At 42.3% G+C, this 21,168-nt stretch overlaps 1 protein-coding gene and 1 pseudogene across 3 annotated transcripts; one reads left to right on the forward strand and one right to left on the reverse strand.

Annotated features, from left to right (window-relative positions):
• Positions 1 to 1,341: 1,341 nt before the first annotated feature.
• On the reverse strand, positions 1,342 to 5,593 carry PMAIP1 (phorbol-12-myristate-13-acetate-induced protein 1). Of its 3 annotated transcripts, none has more exons than XM_008013902.3 (3): positions 5,351 to 5,590; positions 4,874 to 5,157; positions 1,342 to 3,008 (listed from the first exon to the last, which is right to left on the reverse strand). In XM_008013902.3, exons 1-3 carry the CDS (start codon positions 5,406 to 5,408, stop codon positions 2,958 to 2,960), a joined length of 393 nt encoding a protein of 130 aa, XP_008012093.2. In that variant the 5' UTR covers positions 5,409 to 5,590; the 3' UTR covers positions 1,342 to 2,957. The 3 variants fall into 3 exon arrangements, with proteins under 3 accessions (XP_008012093.2, XP_008012094.1, XP_037843894.2); XM_037987966.2 differs by having other exon boundaries at positions 2,634 to 3,008; positions 5,011 to 5,152; XM_008013903.3 differs by lacking the exon at positions 4,874 to 5,157 and having other exon boundaries at positions 5,351 to 5,593.
• A 7,498-nt stretch (positions 5,594 to 13,091) lies between these two features.
• Positions 13,092 to 13,814, forward strand: LOC103244190 (cytochrome c pseudogene; annotated as a pseudogene).
• Positions 13,815 to 21,168: the final 7,354 nt, after the last annotated feature.

A 21,168-nucleotide genomic window follows, 5' to 3' on the forward strand; every position in this document is an offset into this window, starting at 1 on the left:
TTGTTTTCAGTCAACAGATATAATTAGAATTGCCTGAACATCTTGGACATTTTTTAACATTAAAATATGGTTCTCAAAAAAATATATAGTTCTAATAACTGAAGATTGTGAATCTGTGCCTAAACTTTCATGTGTTACTCTTTATATAAAAGAAAAGCTTGAGGTACACTTTTTTCCGTATTTGTTTTCTAGTGGTGGCGAGAACTACTAAGGTGCACGTTTAGCAGAACAATTCTGGCTATGCGAAGAGTCTTACGGACAGGAGTTACTCTTCCAGTGATTCTCAAATCAAACCATGCAGTTTGTCCCCACCCTTTCTGAAGCCAAGCTCCCGCCCCCACCCCACTTTCCCAGACGAAAGTCTCCCTCCAGGAATTGTCATATATCTTGTCCATAACCCCCGCATCCTTCAGCTCTCCGGTTCTTCTTTTCCTCTAGTAACTCCTCCTCCTTTCCCCACGTTTCCCATTTTAGAAAGGCAATTTACATTCTAAGGTGTCAGCTGACTCTTTCCCAGGGCAGGGGTGGGGTGAAGATGCGGCTCCCAGATCGAAGCTAAAAACTAGGGGTATCTTTTAGTTCACACACTCAAACAGGAAGGCCATTGAGTTACATCTACTTTTGCACATGACTAACCTCAGATGAAGCAATCTTTGCTACTCTAGCGCTGGAAGCAGAGGAAGAAGTGTGAGGTCGCCAAAAAGGAAACCGTCCTGTAGCTCCTCTTGCCAGACAGACCCAGGAGCAGTCAAGGATGCCAGCTCACAAAACACCTCTAATGAGATCGTGAATCTCTACAGGCTGTAATCCCAGCACTTTGGGAGGCCGAAGCAGGCAGATGACTTGAGGCCAGGAATTCAAGACCAGCCTGGCCAACATGGTGAAATCCCCATCTCTACTAAAAACACAAAAATTAGCCCAGTGTGGTGGCGCGGTGAGGAGGCTTTAGCACAAGAATCACTCGGACCCGGGAGGCATAGGTTGCAGTGAGCCAAAATCGTGCCACTACACTCCAGCCTGGGGGACAGAGCAAGACTCTGTCTCAGAAGAAATTAAAAAAAAAAAAAAAAAAAAGGACCTACGTAGGGCATTCATTTCCTATTTTTCACTATTTTCCCTCCCAATTAAAGTGTAAGTCCCTTGACAGCAGAAATCATGCAAATTCTCCTATATTTGCTAGTCCAACTACTGGGAGGAGACCGTGTGGTCAGAAGGTTCTGGGATGGGTCAGAAGGATCCTCTGGGATGTCTGCTGATGGAAATCAGTTAAAATACTGTGGCTTGATAATGAACACTTACTAATTAGCAGCTTACAAGATGAAGACAAAATTAACACACAGAAAAGAACAGTGAAAACTTTTAATAGTTTACTGCCACAGTATCAACGTTTGTATGTGTACATATATTTAAATACAAGATAGACTATAAATACCAGATGGTAAGATATCTGCCTCTAGGCTGAAAAGAAAAAAACTCGGCCACTAAATAAACAATCTTAAGTAATACTGAAGAAAACATATGTGAGGTAATCTTCCATCTAAAGTGACTATAACCTACATTAAGATATTTTAACTAAAAATTCAAGTAGTTATAAGACTCTCGTAACTCAAAAACATAACTTTAATACACATTTTCAAACTAAAGAAAAATATTTTAACTATAAATAGGCAAAATAAATAAAATTATTTTTGCTGAAATAAAATCATGGCATTATTTCTTTTATGCATTTAAGGACTGTATATAGCCCAGATAAAAAATGAAACTTACTTGCGACCCTTCTAAGAATCTATATAATACTCTAATACAAATTATCGATACAGATATCCATATAAGTAGGTAAGTATGTGTAGATACCTATATTCACTGATGCATATGTGGAACTTTCATTCTAGATGAAAGTATCTGTTCCTTTTTTTTAAGAAAAGTATATTCCAATTATAAAAATATTCTTAATTTATATTAAAAGGTCACTTTTTGTAGGGTGCACACTAATGTGACAAGGAGCATTTTCCAAATCTTTAGAAACTTCTTTAGAAACATTCATTTCTTATCAAGTTACTTCTGAATATTTGTTTTACTAAGTTTTAAAAACATCAATTAAAAATCAACTTCTTTTTTCTTTTAATTATCCCTGGTTATACAAAATCCCTGTGTTCTTTTATTATATTGAATGTTCAGTCTACCGATTTACTGGCCCCAAGTAACCCTCCTATACTTCTATCCAATTTTTTCAAAGTTATTTTCCAGTTTTCCATAGTTTCCACTAATGCCCAACCGGAACACATTGAATGAAAGATCATCTGAACAGAAGCCATACAATTTGAGTCAAAAGAAACAAATGATTTTACATTGTGTAGTGACCTAAGAAATCAACATTGACTCTAACATTTCAGTGTTCTCAGAATGAATTTTTTCCTTATAACAAGGTAATATGTATAAACCGAATCATATACATTGTGCTGAGTTGGCATTGAAAAGCAAAACACCAAAAACAGCAACAACAAAGCACTGAACTGTTTCTTCCCAGCCGCCCAGTCTAATCATTGGTCATCTCCCTTTACACTAGGCCAGCAGTAACCCTCAGCGAAAACACTAGAACAATTCTCTAAGTAAAAAAGAAATGTGTCAATAATTACTTCCTTATTTTCAAGGGTCTTCCATTCTTGCTTTAAAATAAACAAAGTGGTTTTATAATGTTCTCTCATCCCAAAGAATGATAATCTGGGAAATCTCGAGCAGAAATTCACTTCGATGTATTCCATCTTCCGTTTCCAAGGGCACCCGTGAATGTGCCTTCACATTCCTCCCAATTACAATGCAATCTTTCTTCAAATTGATGAAGTGTGCACCTCCTGAGAAAAAGTCTCTTTTGGAGTCCCCTTATGCAAGTTTTTGATGCAGTCAGGTTCCTGAGCAGAAGAGTTTGGCTATCAGATTCAGAAGTTTCTGCCGGAAGTTCAGTTTGTCTCCAAATCTCCTGAGTTGAGTAGCACACTCGACTTCGAGCTCTGAGAAGGAAAGCAAAACATGGACATTAACACTGATGATATTACAAACTGTAACCAGCAAGACCTAATACGCCCACACTAGTGACAAACTGAGTATCCCACGAAGCATTTCTCTTAACTTTGGCTTTATATGCACCTGTTTTCCAAATGGAAAACACACACACACACACACACACACACACACATTGTGACTCACCGAAAGCAATCGTTGAGGTAAGAATAAAGACATTTACTTTGAGTTTTTTAAAAATGCATGAGGCAAGTGTTACCTTACTTTCAAATATATCAGATAGTACAAAGAGTAGCATTAGTCATTTTACCAGCCTTAGATGATGTCATCTTTTTCTCTTTCATTTAAGGTTGGCTGGAAAACAGAAGTCAAGTTCTCTGTGGCTTTCAAGTAGGATTTGATTTTCAAATGGCAATAATTTACAGCTTAGGTTATACTCTCATTATATAGGCAAATCTAAATGTATTCTTTTTCTCATTAAAAAAAACTCTGTTATTTTCTCATAAAAGACTCATAAAATCTTTTTCTAAAATTAAGTCCACATTCTCTAAAATAATTTAAACATTTCTATTTTAATGTAACCCCACTTCTTCCTATAACCCCATTCTGTACCAATCCTTTGCCTTTATGGGAATGAGAGGAGCAGAAAATAAGTGATGTTTAATTCACATATTTACTACTTTTTGGAACTGAGTTATTCTAAACTGAATATTAAGAAAAATAATGCTTATAATTTCCAAGTACACTTTTTTCAGTAAGTGCAGTTAACATTATACTGACTATAATATCGTATCTATACTGACTATAATTTCAATTTTCTTGAATATTTCAAAGAGCAGCTTGAGGTCTTCTGGGTTCACTTCATGACTACAAACATTAAAAATCATGATTACAAATTAAAATCTGGTCTATTTTATAAATCGACTCTGAAAATACTATATTTAGGTTCAAAATAAATCAAAGCTGTAAATATATAGTAAAGCAAAATTTTCAACCTATATTTCAACCAATTTCTCTCTACAAGAGGTGAGTGAAATATTTCCTAACTCCTACACCAAGAGACCTAATAAATCTAAGACGTTATTCTTTATGGGCTACAGGATCAAACATTTTGGGAAGTATTTACATAGACATGTTGTCTACAGAGATTGAGATATATTAATATACAGTCCTAAAAGTAAAAAAGAAACACCAAATAACATTCAGCATCCGACATTGGAAGCCCTGAATTCTAAGTGGAAAAGTTATCCCTTTCACCAAAAATGTAGAAAACAAGGCAGAAAATAGTTCCCGTTCACTTCCTTAATTTTTAAAAAATTGCAGTTACACACCTATAAATGTATTAGTATCAATCAAATCAAGTTTAAGCGGAACTCTGTGCTGCTTCTTATTCTTGGGAATTAAGTCGGACCAAAAAGTGCTATGCACAGGTAAGATCCTTCAGAATGAAACACGGTCAGAATCCTAGGACATCACAAAAGGTAGACAAAGTTTTTTCCATCCTACACAAGAGCCAGAGACAGCAGCCTGTTACCAACTTAGGCATGGTCACATTTGCAATGCACCACTTCCACTTCCTTAGTACGCCCCAGGAGCTCTATAAAATGAAAGTAACTTAAAAGGTGGGGGGGCGGGGGGCGTATAATCGTCTGATGCAACAGCAGTATGGCCCACACAGATTTCGGGCCCTGGTTAGATTTAGAAAAAGGATGGGGCCGGGGCGCTGGCCTGAAAAGTTATGATGGAGTTGTAAGTATGGGGGCGGGGAGTGAGAATGAATGAATGAAAAAAGGGAGCGGACTAACTCCTATTCTCCTATCCCCAACTCCCACATGATCGATTATTTAAATATTACAAGATTTTCTAGGCTTCTGAACACAGGTTGCCCTTGTGGGGCCGTCTCTGGAAGGGCTGGGAGTCCAGGCGGTCTCCGGAGTCCTCTCTTGCCCCTTCTGCCGCGACAATGACTTTCTCCCAGAAGCAGCCGCCTACACTTGCACTTGTTCCTCGTGGCCCCGCGGAAGGGCAAGTGGGGAAGAGGAGACGAGCTTTTTGTCTCTGGTGAAATGCAGCTGCATCCCAATCCCAAATCCGGCCTGGTCCCTCGCCGTCCCTGCCGTCCCTGCAGTCCCCGCTGTCCTGGGGAAAACCCCCGAAGAACTTTCTGGAGGCGCCCCTAAGGCTCGCGCCAGGGCACATACCTGGCCCGACCTTGAGCCCCTGCGCAGTCTGTGCCCGAGCCCCGACGGGCTGAGCCCGCCCTGACCGAGACCTCCACCCCGGCCCCGACACCGCCCAGCCTGGGTTTTCGCTGGCCCCAGCGGGTCGGTACCTGCCTGAGCCCGCGTTGGGCTCGGTTGCGCGTTCTTGCGCGCCTTCTTCCCAGGCATCTCCGCCGGTGCCGCCGCCCGCTCAGCTACAGAGCCCGGGAACCTCGGTCTCCAACTGGAGCACGTCGGACGTCTGCAGGACGCGAGCTGAACACCAACAGACCCGCGGGCAGGGGTGCCGGGATCGACTGCTCGGACGCCCGGAACTGCCAAGTACACTCGGTGAGTGCCCGGGAAACTCTGAGGTCCCCGCGCCAGAGACCACGCTTTTGTCCAATAAGAACTTCCCCGGTGACGTAGGGAAACTAGACGCCGGGCCCGCCCCTGTCCCCGCCCCACAGACGGCGCTCGGGGAGCGGACGCGCTACCCAGGCGGGCGGGGAAGTCCCCCGCCGAGCGCGACCTGCCCGGACACGCTCCCGACCCGCGGCGGCGCCGACCCGCGGCTGGGGGCGCAGAGCCCTCGGCCGCGAAATTACTTCCTTACAAAACGGGGTGGGAGGAGAACGGAGTCGGCTTTGACCATCTGCAAACGCTGGGCGTCGTCAGCGGCAGTGGTGGCGGGAGCTGGGAGTGGCGGGAGGAGAAGGGTTTTCCCAGGAGGAAAGTTTTCCCAGGAGGAAAGTTGTGGGTGGGGAGAGACCAAAGGCCTTGGCAATTAGAGACTTGGGTAAACAAGTCCCGGAAAGGGATTGGAAAAGGAAACTTTTCGAACTTGAAGAGTATGGGCAGTAACAGGGAAGGGAAATGGGAAGAACCGTAATCAGCGCAGAGGAGAACCAGAGGCCCTGTGAGAAGGCGCCGGGTCCCAGGAAGTCACTGCAAACAGAAGCCCTGGTGCCAGCCAGAAAGAATATCGTGTTTGAATTGGGAAGGGATTTGTGTGCGAGCTTCCAGATAGGTCCATATCGCCCATTCTGGATGTTTAGCAAAAACAAGTGGATCGTTGTCATACGGAAAACGTTCAAATCTTTTGTGGGAGGAATGAGCTACCTGGGAACGTGAAATTATTTGCACAATATTTGGCGAGGCCATGAGTAATTCTATTATGAGGAGTAGTAATTAGGAGTAGTTAACGGTTACTGGGAGCCGCTTCATGCTAAGGGCTTTGGCATGCATTCTCTCATTCCGTCCTCAGAACAACTGTTGCTACTTTACAGGTGCGGAAACTGAGGTTTGCAGAAAATTGCCCCAGTTCACTTAGGCAGAGAGCTGCCCCGATCCCGACCCAGGCAGGCCCACAGAGATCAAGAGCTCTTACCCACTGTAGCCTTCCCAGCAATCAGTTTCCTAGAAAATGTGTGTTTTCGCCGAATGCGGTGGCTCACGCCTGTAATTCCAGCTCTTTGGGAGGCCGAGGCGGGTGGTTCGTTTGAGGCCAGGAGTTCGAGACCAGCCTTGCCAATATGGTGAAACCCCGTCTCTACTAAAATACAAAAGATTAGCCAGCCTTGGTGGTGCACGCCTGTCGTCCCAGCTGCTTGGGAGGCTGAGGCACGAGAATCGCTTGAACCTGGGAGGCGGAGGTTGCGGTGAGCCGAGATGGCACCACTGCACTCCAGCCTGGGCAACAGAATAAGACTCTGTCTCAAAAAAGAAAAAGAAAAAAAAAAAGCGTGTTTTCATATTAGCTGTGCTGTTTAATGAAAAGATTGCAAATTCGTTGCATGGACTCCCTAGAAGTGTTTAGTTTGGTTTACAGTATTGGCCTTCAAAATGTATTGTAAAAAATTTGAATTGATGACCAACATTTCAAACATTGAGGGATTGCATGAAAAACCCAGATTCCAGCATCTCTTGGAAAATCAGAAGCTCTGACAACCCGGGATCCATTTTCTGAAAGTGCAAAATAGGCTTGAAGTGTGTGGTTGAAGCCACACCCTTTAGAGGAACCTAGGGTGCTCCTGTTCACCCCACTCCCTGCTGTTTGCTTTCCCCATTTACATTATCTGGCCTCAGTAGGCATTTGAGGTTGTTTATTTATCTTAAATCATTCAATCAACACAAACCAGCAAATATTTATTTATGGCTTGGTCCTGCTGAAGGTATGGTCAACAATATAAGCATGGAACAAAACTGCTCTTGAGTTTAAACAACATAGTTTCGAGGCTGATGTTGGCTGTTTTTGACTGGGGTATATACAAACGAGTAAGAGTGGACAGAACTCAGGAATCATCACAAGATGCAGAAAGGGCAGTGGAGATGCTGCCTTGAAATCTATTATCCCCAAGTGGTACTCAAAACCACTCCAGGCTCATTTTGACATACTTAATACATAAGGAACACCGTTAACTTTTTGGTTGCATAAATTATTAAATTTCTGTTGTTCAAATCACACATCCTGAAATGCAGTGAATATACTCAACAACAACCAAAAAAAAAAAAAAAGTGAATCATAACATTGTTTACCTACAAAAGGTATGTTAATCCCATCCTCTAACATTTTCATTAGAAAAGAATTGGTCACGTGACCCGTACTGGATACAAACCTTAGGCAACTCTGTTTTTTAGGGAATTGCAAATTCAGTTTGCAAAGAGGAAAAGAGCGGAAAGAAGTCAGGGGAGGTGGACTTTGGAAATGGGTCAAATTGAGCTGGTTTCTAGAGGACTTTTAAAGATTTGGGATTTGAGATGGTCCATAAACAACTCTTTGGCAGGGCTAACATTCTCTAAAGAGAATTGGCTGGGCATGGTGGCTCATGCTTGTAATCTCAGCACTGTGGGAGGTGGAGGCAGGGGGGTCGCTTGAGTCCAGGAGTTCATGACCAACCTGGGGAACATGGCGAAACCCCGTCCCTGCGGATAATACAAGTACAAGCTGTAGTGTCAGCTACTCGGGATGCTGAGGTGGGAGGATTGCTTGAGCCCAGGAGGAGGAGGTTGCAGTGAGCTATGATCGAGCCACTCCACTCTAGCCTGAGAGACAAAGTGAGAACCCTGTCTCAAAAAAAAAAAAAAAAGAAGCAGCAGCTAGAAGAAGCAGAGTGAATAGCCTCTCTTAACTGTATATTCTCTGGAAAAGGGGAGTATCATTTAATGTTGGACTTGCAACAAATATAAACATAGAGATATTTGACCAAACAAAATAATTAATAAAAATGTATCGTGAAGTGTTAGAATTCCCTATTATTATTTTTTTAAGTAAGACTGGTGAAAATGACATTTTAAAAAACTATTAGATAATCCTTTTTCATGAAACAAGTTCAAAAATGACAGTGCACATCTGATCATTTCAATGTCAGTGTTAAAAAAAAGTATATATATGTATATATGAACCACAATGACAAACAAGACAAGCATGATTAGTAATAGAATAGTCATTCGTACATTTCATGCAGAAAGTAGGATTTGACCGTTAAACAAGAAGATATGAGATATAAATGAGGCATATTTAGAGTCAGCCTGGGATAAAATATACAGGCTGTAGATCTGATTGTGTTTGTTCTAATAAAAGGGAAACTTGTTGTTGTTTTCCTGTATAACATGTTTGTTAACAGGAAATTAGCCGCAGTATTTGATGGATTATATCTGTCACGCTTGTAATCCCAGCACTTTGGAAAGCCAAGGCTGGCAGATCACTTGAGGTCAGGAGTCCGCCAGCCTGGCCAATGTGGCAAAACACCGTCTCTACTAAAAATACAAAAATTAGCCAGGCGTGGTGGTGCATGCCTGTAATCCTGTAATCCCAGCTACTCGGGAGGCTGGGCTGAGACAGGAGAATCGCTTGAACCCAGGCAAAGGTTGCGGTGCACCGAGATGGTGCCAGTGCACTCCAGCCTGGGCAACAGAGTAAAAATCTGTCTCAAAAAAAAAAAAAAAAAAAAAAAATCTCTCTTTAAGACAGACACTGAGGCCAGGCACGGTGTGGCTCACGCTTGTAATCCCAGCACTTTAGGAGGCCAAGGTGGGTGGATCACCTGAGGTCAAGAGTTCGAGACCAGCCTGACCAACATGGTGAAAACCCATCTCGACTAAAAATACAAAATTAGCCAGGTGTGGTGGCACATGCCTGTAATCCCAGCTACTGGGGAGGCTGAGGCAGGAGAACTGTTTGAACCCGGGAGGTGGAGGTTGCAGTGAGCCGAGATCACGACATTGCACTCCAGCCTGAGCAACAAGAGCGAAACTCTGTCTCAAAAAACAAACAAACAAATAAAAAAACAAAAAGACAGACACTGAACTAGGCCAAGGGAAAGCAATGCCCCCTGCCTCTTATGCAATCTTCGGTTGAGAGACCAGTAACTCAGAAACTTCATGTGCCTAAGAATCACTTGAGTATCTTCTTAAAATGTACATCTGATTCTAGAGCTCTGCTTGGACCTGAGATTCTGCATCTTTCATGAACTCTGGCTGTGTTGCTGCTTCTGCTCTGTGGACAACTTTGAGTAGCAAGGCCAGAGGGTGATATAGATAGTAACCCAGCAGGTGCAATAAGATGTGTGTCAGTCCTGAGCCAGGGAAATTAACACAGACTACAGGGTTGCTGGGGAGAGCAATCAGTAGGAAAAGGCATCCACATAGGGACCTGAGGCTCGAATAGAAGTTGACCAAGCAATCACACTAACCAAAGGGAAGAAGGACATTCTTGGCAGACTGACAGCAGTGTGAGGCCAGGAGTGGCAAGAAGCGATGGGGAGAAAAGCCACTGGAGAAGTTTGGATATTATCGTAGGGGCAGTAGGGAACTATGGAAGGTTTTTAGCAGGTAGTTGATGTAATAAAACTCTAGAAAGTCACTCTGGCTGTGGTGTGAGTAGATTAACCAAGCTAAGACCCGAGACAGTGTGACTTGTAAAAATATTATGGTAATTCTAGTACAAATGGCAGTGTCAGCAAAGATAGTCACTGTTTCAACCTATCTTATTAAAACTCCCATATTTCCTGACCAGGGTAGAACCACATTGTAGTCGAACATGTCTTGTTTTTTTTGTTTCAGCATCATTGTAATTGACATTTTATCTTATGCTAGCTTCCTAGGGCTGCTGTAACAAAGTACCACACTCTAGGTGGTTTAAAACAATAGAAATGTATTCTCTCAGGCCAGGCATGGTGGCTCACGCCTATGATCCCAGCACTTTGGGAGGCCGAGGTGGGCGGATGACTTAAAATCAGGAGTTCGAGACCAGCCTGACCAACATAGTGAAACCCCGTCTCTAATAAAAATACAAAAATTAGCCAGGCAGTGGTGCACACCTGTAGTCCCAGCTACTTGGGAGGCTGAGGTGGGAGAATCACTTGAACCCAGGAGGCAGAGGTTGCTGTGAGCTGAGATCAGGTTGCAGTGAGCCAAGATCACACCACAGCACTCAAGAAGTCCAAAATCAAGGTGCCTTCAGGGCATGCTCTTTATGAAGCCTCCAGAAGAATCCTTCCCTCCCTCTCCTAGCTTCAGGTGGGTGCCTACAGTCCTGGCATGTCTTTTTTTCTTTTCTTTTCTCTCTTTCTTTTATTTTTTTGAGATGGAATCTTGCTCTGTCGCCCAGGCTGGAGTACAGTGGCATGATCTCGGCTCACTGCAACCTCCGCCTCCTGAGTTCAAGTGATTCTCCTGCCTCAGCCTCCCGAATAGCTGGGATTACAGGTACCTGCCACCACACCTAGCTAATTTTTATATTTTTAGTAGAGGTGGGGTTTTGCCATGTTGGCCAGGCTGGTCTTGAACTCCTGACCTCAGGTGATTCTCCCCACCTTGGCCTCCCAAAATGCTGGGATTACAGGCATGAGCCACCACACCCAGCCGATACCACATTAGTTTTTTAAACAGACTTTGACTCTGAGCTCTGTGGGTTGTGCCTGTAATCCTAGCTACTTAGGAGGGTAATGGAGGAGGACTATTTGAGCCCAGGAGTTTGAGACCAGCCTGGGCAACATAGGGAAATCCCATCTCTAAAAGAGAAAAGAAAAATAAAACAGCCTTCTTATAGTCTATTATAGTCCAACAATAACAGGCTATAGTTCAGTCATAATCGGTTAGAAAAATCAATGTTTTTAAAAAGCACCATTCAATTAGTAACAAAGAAATATATATGTTTAGACTCGGTGTGGTGGCTTAAAGCTGTAGTCCCACCTACTTAGGAGACTGAGGCAAGAGGATCGCTTGAGCCTAGGAGTTTGTAGTTGCAGTGAGCTATGATGGTGCCACTACACTCCAGCCTGGGCAACAGAGCAAGAACCCATCTCTGAACAAAATTAAAACTATCAATATGCTTACTAAGGCGTACGCAAAACCTAAATGAAGAATCCTGGTTGTGTCTTGAAGGACATAATGGAAGAAGGATTTCTGGATGAGAAGACATTCCTCTGCCCAATTATTCTGTGAACACAATGCAATTCCAATTAGAATGCCATGAAGAGTTTTTTTAGGAATGTAAGAAGCCCATAGAGAACCACCCCTACCCTTTAAAATATTACAAAGCAAATATAAACACAGTATTAAATAGTTCTGCAGAGCAGAGAGCTAAAGATACAGATCTCAAAATGTAGGAATAATGTATATGATGGAGGTGGCATTTCAATTCCGTGAAGACAAAGTGAATTGATTATTCCATAAGTGGGTTTTTTTGTTTTGTTTTGTTTTTGTTTTTGTTTTTGTTTTTCTGAGACAGGGTCTTGCTGTGTCGCCCAGGCTGGAATGCAGTAGTGCAATGTCTGCTCCCTGCAACCTCCATCTCCCAGGTTCAAGCAATTCTCCTGCCTCAGCCTTCCAAGTAGCTGGGATTACAGGCATCCACCACCATGCCCGGCTAATTTTTGTATTTATAGTAGATACGGGGTTTCACCATGTTGGTCAGGCTGGTCTCAAACTCCTGACCTCAGATGATCCTTCCATCTCAGCCTCCCAAAGTGCTGAGATTACAGGCGTGAGCCACTGCGCCCAGCCTCCATAAGTAGTTTTAAGACGATTGATTATACATTCAGAAAAAATCATTAATGTCAGTTTCCTACCTCATTATCTGCATCAAAACAAATTCCAGAATTTCACATGTTTAAATATAAATATCAAACACGTTGAAAAGTTCTTAAATAAATCATAGGTGAGTATTTTCATCATTTTAGGACTGGACTGGATTTTGAAAGTCTGCTGTGAAGACTAAATCCCAAGGACACATTTGACTTCCTAGGAATATAAAAGTTTGGATCAGTAATGTAGAAAGTAAAAAGTTCCCTCTTCAAAGTTTCCCTTGTTAAAAAATAAATCATAAATGTTAAAAATAATAATTTCTTTTAAAGACTAATTTCCTTCAAGCCTCCTCACTTTATGCTAATAACTCTTTGTTAGGCCCTATCCTATGTAGCTGTTAAACATGCTCACAGGCACGTAGTACCTTCTATGTCCTTGTACCTTAACCAATATATTTGTGACAGACATGCCCACAGGCACCTTCCAGCTCGCAGCCTATGCCCCTTCCCTATTTGGCATAAGCAACTTCCTCTTTTCCTTTGTCTTTCCATTACTTTTACCTATTTTAAAAAGTTTTAAACTGTTAGCCAATCAGGTTTTAGTTTAGATTGTGCTGTCTGGCTCTGGCCAATGGAGACAGGACAAAGTAGCAGGGACAAACTGCGTAAGGAATAAAAATGGCTTCCTTCCTTTGTTTGGATGTGCTCTCGCCATTGTTCCATCTGCTACGAGCACCCTTTCTGCAGAAAGTAAAAATGGCCTTACTAAAAAAGTTAGTTAGAGTGTGGGGACGTCCTGCTTCGGAGCGGGAATCTTCGTTGCACCAGTGACTAAAAAGAGAATTAAATATGGGTAATGTTGAGAAGGGCAAGAAGATTTTTACTATGAAGTGTTCCCAGTGCCACACCGTTGAAAAGGGAGGCAAACACAAGACTGGGCCAAATCTCCATGGTCTCTTTGGGAGGAAGACAGTTCAGGCCCCTGGATACTCTTACACAGCCGCCAATAAGAACAAAGGCATCACCTGGGGAGAGGATACACTGATGGAGTATTTGGAGAATCCCAAGAAGTGCATCCCTGGAACAAAAATGATCTTTGTCGGCATTAAAAAGAAGGAAGAAAGGGCAGACTTGATAGCTTATCTCAAAAAAGCTACTAATGAGTAATAATTGGCCACTGCCTTATTTATTACAAAACAAATGTCTCATGTTTTTTTATGTGTACCATACTTTAATAGATCTCATACACCAGAATTCAGATTGTGAATGACTGACAGCATATTTTGCTGGGCAGTCCTGATTTAAAACTAAGACTGGCTTGTGGTTAAATGAATATGTTCAGTTTTTGAATTTTAATAGTAATTCCAATTCAGTAAATGCTATCACTGTTGACCCCTTCTAAAGATATGATTAGACTTCATTAGTAATGTTCAGCTTTTCACAAAGATGGTGCGTGCCATCTTAAAACTTACTGGAGATTGGTTTTATATTTAGATTTATATAGCTGGTTATGTGAATATGTTTAAATACTGGGGAAATTCCTTCACTGTCTCAGAACCAAGCAAGATTCACCTGTCATTTGCCTCTTAAAGGCAAGGGTTGAAGATAAATAAGGTAGCAATGTCTAGAGTTTTGGCCTTAACGATGCCAATCTAATTACAATTCCCTGTATTTAAAATGGTTCCTTTTACTTATTGAAAGGCATTTTAGTATTGTTTATGTGTAATATTAAAGATTATTCAACACTTCTCACATCTTATAAATCTATAAGGTCACATGCTTTTAAAATAGAAGCAAGTTAAAACTTCACTCTTGAATTCTTTACAATGTAAGTCAAACTAATTTATAATTTAGGATTGTCTTTAAACAGCCATTCAGAAACATAAAACTGTTGAACTGTGTATCTGTGATTGGGAATGGTGCTTTTGCCAACTTAAAGGGATTAAAGTAGCAGAGATATATACAAATTTTTAAATTATGTGTGATCACAAGACTAAAGATAATTAAAAAGAAAACCACAGATCATGGGGGGAAAAAAGAAAATTAAATTTATGTTCGAGTACTATTTCTTTGCAGCACCAGCAAACAAGCGTTCTGTTTCCAAATAAACCTCTTACATACAACCAGTAAAATAATACTATGAAAAAAGTCAAAAGACCACTTCTAAAATGAAGGGAATAGGGCAAGTAAGAGGGGCAGTTCCACCCTAAAAGTCCCTGGAATAAACTTTAAAATAGTGTATTCTTCATTTCAAACACACAAGCCATTCCTGGGAAAGCTTGCAAGCCACAGTGCTTGGGTGGAAACATGACAGGCCAAATTACAACCAGAAATCTGTGATTATAAACAGAACCATTTTGATTTCAGAGAAAAAAAAAAAAAGAGGTGACAAATAGAGAAAGGAAACTAAAAGAAAAAGAGGAAATGAATCACTTTCTGAGCATGAGACCTCAAATGCACAAACAGGCCGGGGAGTGGAGATGAGTTAGCTCGGTCATCATCAGTAGGTAACTTTTTTAAAGCTGTCTCTTGGGGTATATGCAAAAGCGAAATACCCACATTTATCTGATTGAGTGACTTTCTGGCAGGAAAGGAGCACGGGATCTCTGACCTTTGTCGGGAGGCATGAGAGTTTCCCCCTTTCCTTTCAAGGTCCCGAGAACTCTGCCCTGTGGAGCTCAGGAGTTTTTGGCTAAAGGAGGCTTGGGTCCAGCACAGATCCCTGGGCAGCTTTGGCTCCCAAGAGACACAGGAGCCCTAGGTACCAGGCACTGTCAGTTTTGACATTGTTGCTGTCAGATATTAACTCTGATTCCTTAATGCAGGAGGTAACTAGAACTAGTTAGTTTTAGCCAGAAATCTGGATTTACTCCTACTTCTGCCATTGGAAACCCAACATGTTCTTAGGCAAAGGATTGACTTCTCTGGGGCTTCGTTATCTCATCTGTTAAATGGTTGTCTTAACTCTGTGCCTACCTCCTCAGTTTGGGGGAAGATTAAATAGTGAGAGTAGATAAAAGTATGTAAACTATAATGTTCACACGCGGTTTATTAGTATTATTAGGACCGCAGTTCAGTCAATTAGGATGTGTTTATAAAGCTGTGATTGCAACTGATAAAATGTGATAGTTCCAAAAAGAAAGCTATTTTTATTTACTTATTTATTTATTATTATTATTTTTTGAGACAGAGTCTTGCTCTGTTGCCTAGGCTAGAGTTGAGTGGTGTGATCACGGCTCACTGCAACCTCCGCTGACTGGATTCAAGTAATTCTCGTGCCTCTGCCTCCCAAGTAGCTGGGACTACAGTCATGTGCCACCACGCCTGGCTGATTTTTGCATTTTTAGTAGAGACTGGGTCTCGTAATGTTGGCCAGGCTGGTCTTGAGCTCCTGAGCTCAAGTGATCTGCCCGCCGCAGCCTCTCAAAGTGCCACAGGTGTGAGCCACTGTGCCCAGGGCCATATATATATATATATATATTTTTTTTTTTTTTTTTTTTTTCCATAAGAAATGGATAACAGTAAGCTTCTCAGAAGGAGAATGGAGTGGTTAGCAGGCAGGAGTAGGAGGGACAACTATTTTCTACTGTACACTCTTCTGTAAATTTTGAATATTTTAAAGCATGTGTTTATGTTAATTGCTCAAAGAATATGCAAAAATAAAATTCAAATTGATGTGGTCCGAGTTATTTCCTTCCCAGTTATAAATAGAAATGTACATACATGTTCACCAAAAGGCATGTCCAAGAATATTCACAGCAGCCCTAATTGTAGTGGCCCCAAGGTGGAACCCTATCTGAACACCCAACCACTATAAAATGCAAAAATTGTCGTCTTTTCCCACAGTGAAAGACCATGTAGCGACTACAGTAAGTGATCTATAACTACGGGCAGCAATGTGAATGAATATGACAAACATGTGGAGTGAAAGAAGTCGGACACAAAAGAGTACATACTTTGTGGGTTCATTTATAAAAGGTACAAAGGCAGGCAAAACTACTATAAGGCATTAGAAGTCATAATAGTGGTCCCCCTTACAAGGTTTTGTAACTTAAGGAGTCAAAGAAGGGCTTCTGGAGTATTGATAACATTCCATCTCTTAACTGGGGTGCTGCTGTTTGCATATGTGTCTTCAATTTGTGAAAGTTTATTACACTGTTTTCTGTATGTTACACATCAACTGAAGGTTTAAATACATAAATAGATAATAAGAAAGATGGGATAGCACAGGAACCATCTAATGGGACTCACAAGAAAACAACAGAACAATAAAATAAATTTTGCTTTGAGCTTTTCCAGTGATCTCCAAATGGTATCCATTTCATTCCGTCTTGAAAGGGCAGTTTCAGAAATTCACAGAGGCTACCATTTGTTAGTGGCAGCAGAAATTAAAATACAGAGCGAAGGGTGATATTAAAATCAGAGTCAGGTGTATTCGTATCTTTTTCAGTACTATCAAGCAACAGTACAATGAAATAAAGATATAATGTATAATTAGAACCGTGTCAAGATCTTAAAGTCACAGAGTTCGCAATGTCCAAGTATTAGAGTTTGGAAAGTCAGCGTGATAGTAAAAGACATTTTTATATTCCTCAGAACTGAAAAATGTCACTGTATAGCATAGGAAACTTAGCAATAACTATCCAAAACAGAAGTCAAGTGAAATGTAAATGAATGAATTCTAATTTCAAAGGCCGTTTGATGAAGACAATATCTCTAACCACTATCTCTTACGACCTCGAAATCCCCGAGCTCAGGAGGTACATAGGCCACAGAGCTGGTAGGTTATGGAGCCACGGTTTGAACCCAGATCTTGAAAGTCCAATGTAAAGCACCTTGACCTTTTGTCAGTTACTGGACCACATGCAGCTTTCTTTCCTGAAACTTTTACACTTATTCACACTCTCCTGTCGAGGTTGGCACCTTCTCATCCTCCAGATCCCAGCTGAAATTCCCTGAGGCCTCTTCTGCCACCTCATCTGAAATCGTTCTCCTTCTTGATCTCTATGTCTTGTTTTCTTTCTTCATAACGTAGCAGAAGTCATAGTTGCTTCATTTACTGGGCACTGGTCCTTGATCCTGTATTCACTTACCAGTCTCCCAGCTGGACTATCAGCTCCATGAGATGACAGCCACATCTATTGTGTCTCCAACTCTTCCTCCTGCACTTGGCATGCTAAGGATGCTCAACAGATGACTATTTTAAATGTCAGTCATGGCCAGGCGTGGTGGCTCATGCCTGTAATCCCAGCTACTTGGGAGGCTGAGGCACGAGACTCACTTGAACTTGGGAGGCGGAGGAGGGTGCAGTGAGCCGAGATCGTGCCACTGTACTCCAGCCTGGGTGACAGACTGAGACTCAGTCTCAAACACATAAATAAACAAATGTCATAATGAATGCCAAGAGAATGTGAATCGGCAGCTCTCACAGGAGACCTGGGACAGTAGTAGCTGCAGCTTACCTCTGTTTGCTGTTTACGTTCTGTGTGATCTCAAGCAAGAAGCTCCCATCTCTGGACCATCATTTTCTCATGTGTAAAATAAAGGCTGATTACTTACTTTCTAAATTTCCTCCATTCTAATTGCCACTCACTAAATTAAACTAATTCACAACAATGTGTGAATGGCTGATGGTTTATTACCATTCCCAGAGGGAGGTGCGTTTTTAAAAGATAATGTTCCACATTCATCTCTATTTTTAGGCTATTAGCTCGGTAAGTGAAAACAGTGGAACTGATTGGAAAGAGAGAATTTTCTGCTGAGAGCAAATGAACCTGAGATTCTGCGCCTGTGAGTCAGCTGCCCTATTAGTTCCTGCTTTTCTCAGCTGCTTCCTCTCTCCTTATTTCAACTCAGGCTTCAAAAGCATGGAAACTTAAAAAAAAAAAAACAACTTTTTTTTTCCCACCTCACACCCTCCCCAACTGCTACAGTACACGTGTCCATAGGGCTTCTGCTGTGATCATCGTTAGAGAGTATTAAGCTGTGCCCAAGGAAGGCAATGGCTTTGTCTGAAGTTGTGTGGTTCCAGTGGGTTTGGTTTCTAGAAACCCCAGGATTTCTTTCTGTTTCCAAGTGTGGGGCTCTAGCTGGTTGCCAGGCATTGTGGTTTTGCAGACAGAGCAGTATTTATCTCTCCCTGAGCCTTAGTTATTCATCGTCGTCTTTCCGGAACTCAAAGTGTCCTACCAGGAAAATGAGCGTCTAGGCAGAGAGGACAAAGGTTGGCTCAGAAGAACAAACAAAGAGAGGAAGCACTCAGTAGTAATCACAACATTGGGTAGAGCAGCAAATAGTAGAATTCGGCCCGTGTTTACAGAATGGCTCTGTTCAGTCTTTTCTTTCCTTGTTTTGATCCAACATCTCTAATCTGAATCCTCCAGAACTCTAGCCAAGGGCTGGGTAATCGACCCAGCTGATCCTAGCTTCTGATGAAAGTGAGAATACGTTTTGCCTCTTCACAGGGGCCCCACCCTTGTTTTTTCCTTTGACTATCATGTTCCTCCTGGCAGCCGGGCGTTGAGGTTGCCTCCTTTGATGCCTGGGTCATAACTCACCCTGAGGAATATATTGCTGTCAGGCCTTACTGGGCACCTGCATCCACACTCACCAGCACTGAAGTGACAATTGAGTGGCTTTGGTCATTGTTTCTTCAGCCAGGGCTTGCTTTCATCTTAGCCTCAAAATTCCCGGCCCTGAAGGTTAATTACCAGAAGAGTTTATTTAAATAAACAATTACTAGACCAAACTTCAGTGGATCCCACCTTGGGAAGATAACTTTTTTTTTTTTTTTAGATGGAGTCTCACTCTCACCCAGGCTGCAATGCAATGGTGTCATCTCAGCTCACTGCGTCCTCCGCCTCCCAGGTTCAAGCAATTCTCCTGCCTCAGCCTCCCGAGTAGCTGGGATTACAGGAGTACGCCTGGCTAATTTTTGTATTATTCGTAGAGAAGGGGGTTTCACTATGTTGGCCAGGCTGGTCTCGAACCCCTGAGCTCAGGTAGTCTGCCTTCCTCGGCCTTTCAAAGTGCTGGGATTACAAGCATGAGCCACCATGCCTGGCCAGAGCCCCTTTCTTTTACCCACATTTCAAGGGATCCAGGCAATCTGCGATGGACTCACCATTAATACACTGAATGACAGAGATCCAAGAGTTCAAATGTAGGACACTCATCAGTATTGTGTGACTTGGGAAAAACTCGCACACACACCCACCCCAGAATGGTTTTTAGGAAAGGAAAATCCCACATACAGAATGCCTTTACTTTTCTTGTGAGATCTTGCCTTACGCATTTCTGCCTCCAGAGCAAAATTAAACTCTAGTTCTGGCTTGGTCTAACTCACTGCTACCATCCTTGCCACTCAGTATGAGAAGGGGTGTAAGAAGTCTGCATCTTCTAGGAGCTGAATTAAAATGCAGTATCTCAGGCCCTGATCCAGGCCGGCTGAGTCAGAATCTGCATTTTAACAAGATTTCAATGGGATTCATATTCACCTTAAAGTTCAAGAAGCCTCTGTAGCCTCCTTCACTGTTAATTCTTATTTTATTTTTTATTCAAATTTTAATTTTGTTGAGACAGGATCTCACTGTCAGCCAGGCTGGTGTGTAGTGGTGGATAACAGCTCACTGCAACCCTGAACTCCTGGGCTCACAGGGTCCTCCTGCCTCAGCCTCCCAAGTAGCTGGGACTACAAGCGTGTGCCACAAGGCCCTACTAATCTTTAAAAATTTATTTGTAGAAATGGGATCTCACTATGTTGTCCAGGCTGGTCTCAAACTCTTGGTCCCAAGTTATTCTCCCACCTCAGCCTCCGAAAGTGCTGGGATTATAGGCAAGGGCCACCGGGCCTAGTACCTCACCATTAACTTTTAAACCAGTGCCATGCAATCTAAGAGAATTGAGATGGCATTGTTGTGTTCATAACATACTGCGGTCAGAGCAATTGGAAACAAGAAAATGTATGAGCAGTTAAAAAAAAAAAAAAAAAAAAAAACTCTGGCAGGCATGGTGGCTCACACCTGTAATCCCAGCACTTTTGGAGGCAAAGGCAGGCAGATTGCTTGAGCCCAGGTGTTCCAGACCAGCTTAGGCAACATGGTATAACCCGGTGTCTACAAAAAAAAATACAAAAATTAACCCACTGTGGTGGAGTGCACTTGAAATCTCAGCTACTCAGGAGGCTGAGGTGGGAGGATTGCTTGAGCCTGGGAAGTGGAGATTGCAGTGAGCCCAGATCATGCCACTCCACTCCAGCCTGGGTGACAGAGCAAGACTCTGCCTCAAAAACAAAACAAAAAACAAAACAAAACCTCTGATACCTGTTGAGATAGTGTAAAACTTTTATTTTCTCATCCTTTTCTTATTGTATTGTTTGAGTTTATTTGTTAAAGGAAGAGTTAGGTTTTGTATTATTCTTATCTTTTTTTTTTTTGAGACAGAGTCTTGCTCTGTTGCCCGAGCTGGAGTGCAGTGGCCCGATCTCAGCTCACTGCAAGCTCCGCCTCCCAGGTTCACACCATTCTCCTGCCTCAGCCTCCCGAGCAGCTGGGACTACAGGCGCCCACCACCAGGCCCGACTAATTTTTTTGTATTTTTAGTAGAGACGGGGTTTCACCATGTCGGCCAGGAATGGTCTCTCTCTCCTGACCTCGTGATCCGCCCACCTCATTCTCCCAAAATGCTGGGATTATAGGCATGAGCCACTGTGGCCGGCTTTTATCATTTTTATTTAAGAAAGTGAGTAGAAAGCATGATTTGCTCTCAGTCCTAAAAAAATCCACAGAGATAGAAAGTTTTGCCAGTGTTAAATGTTCTAAGTGCTATTGTAAAGTAAGTAAATTAACAAACAGGATGCTTAATATTAGTTACCTCTGTGAATGAGCACTGCTGATTAATTGGGCATTTGGGGGTTGGGAGGG

The sequence above is a fragment of the Chlorocebus sabaeus genome, chromosome 18 (genome assembly GCF_047675955.1).
Source record: "Chlorocebus sabaeus isolate Y175 chromosome 18, mChlSab1.0.hap1, whole genome shotgun sequence".
In the NCBI taxonomy this organism is placed as follows: Eukaryota; Metazoa; Chordata; class Mammalia; order Primates; family Cercopithecidae; genus Chlorocebus; species Chlorocebus sabaeus.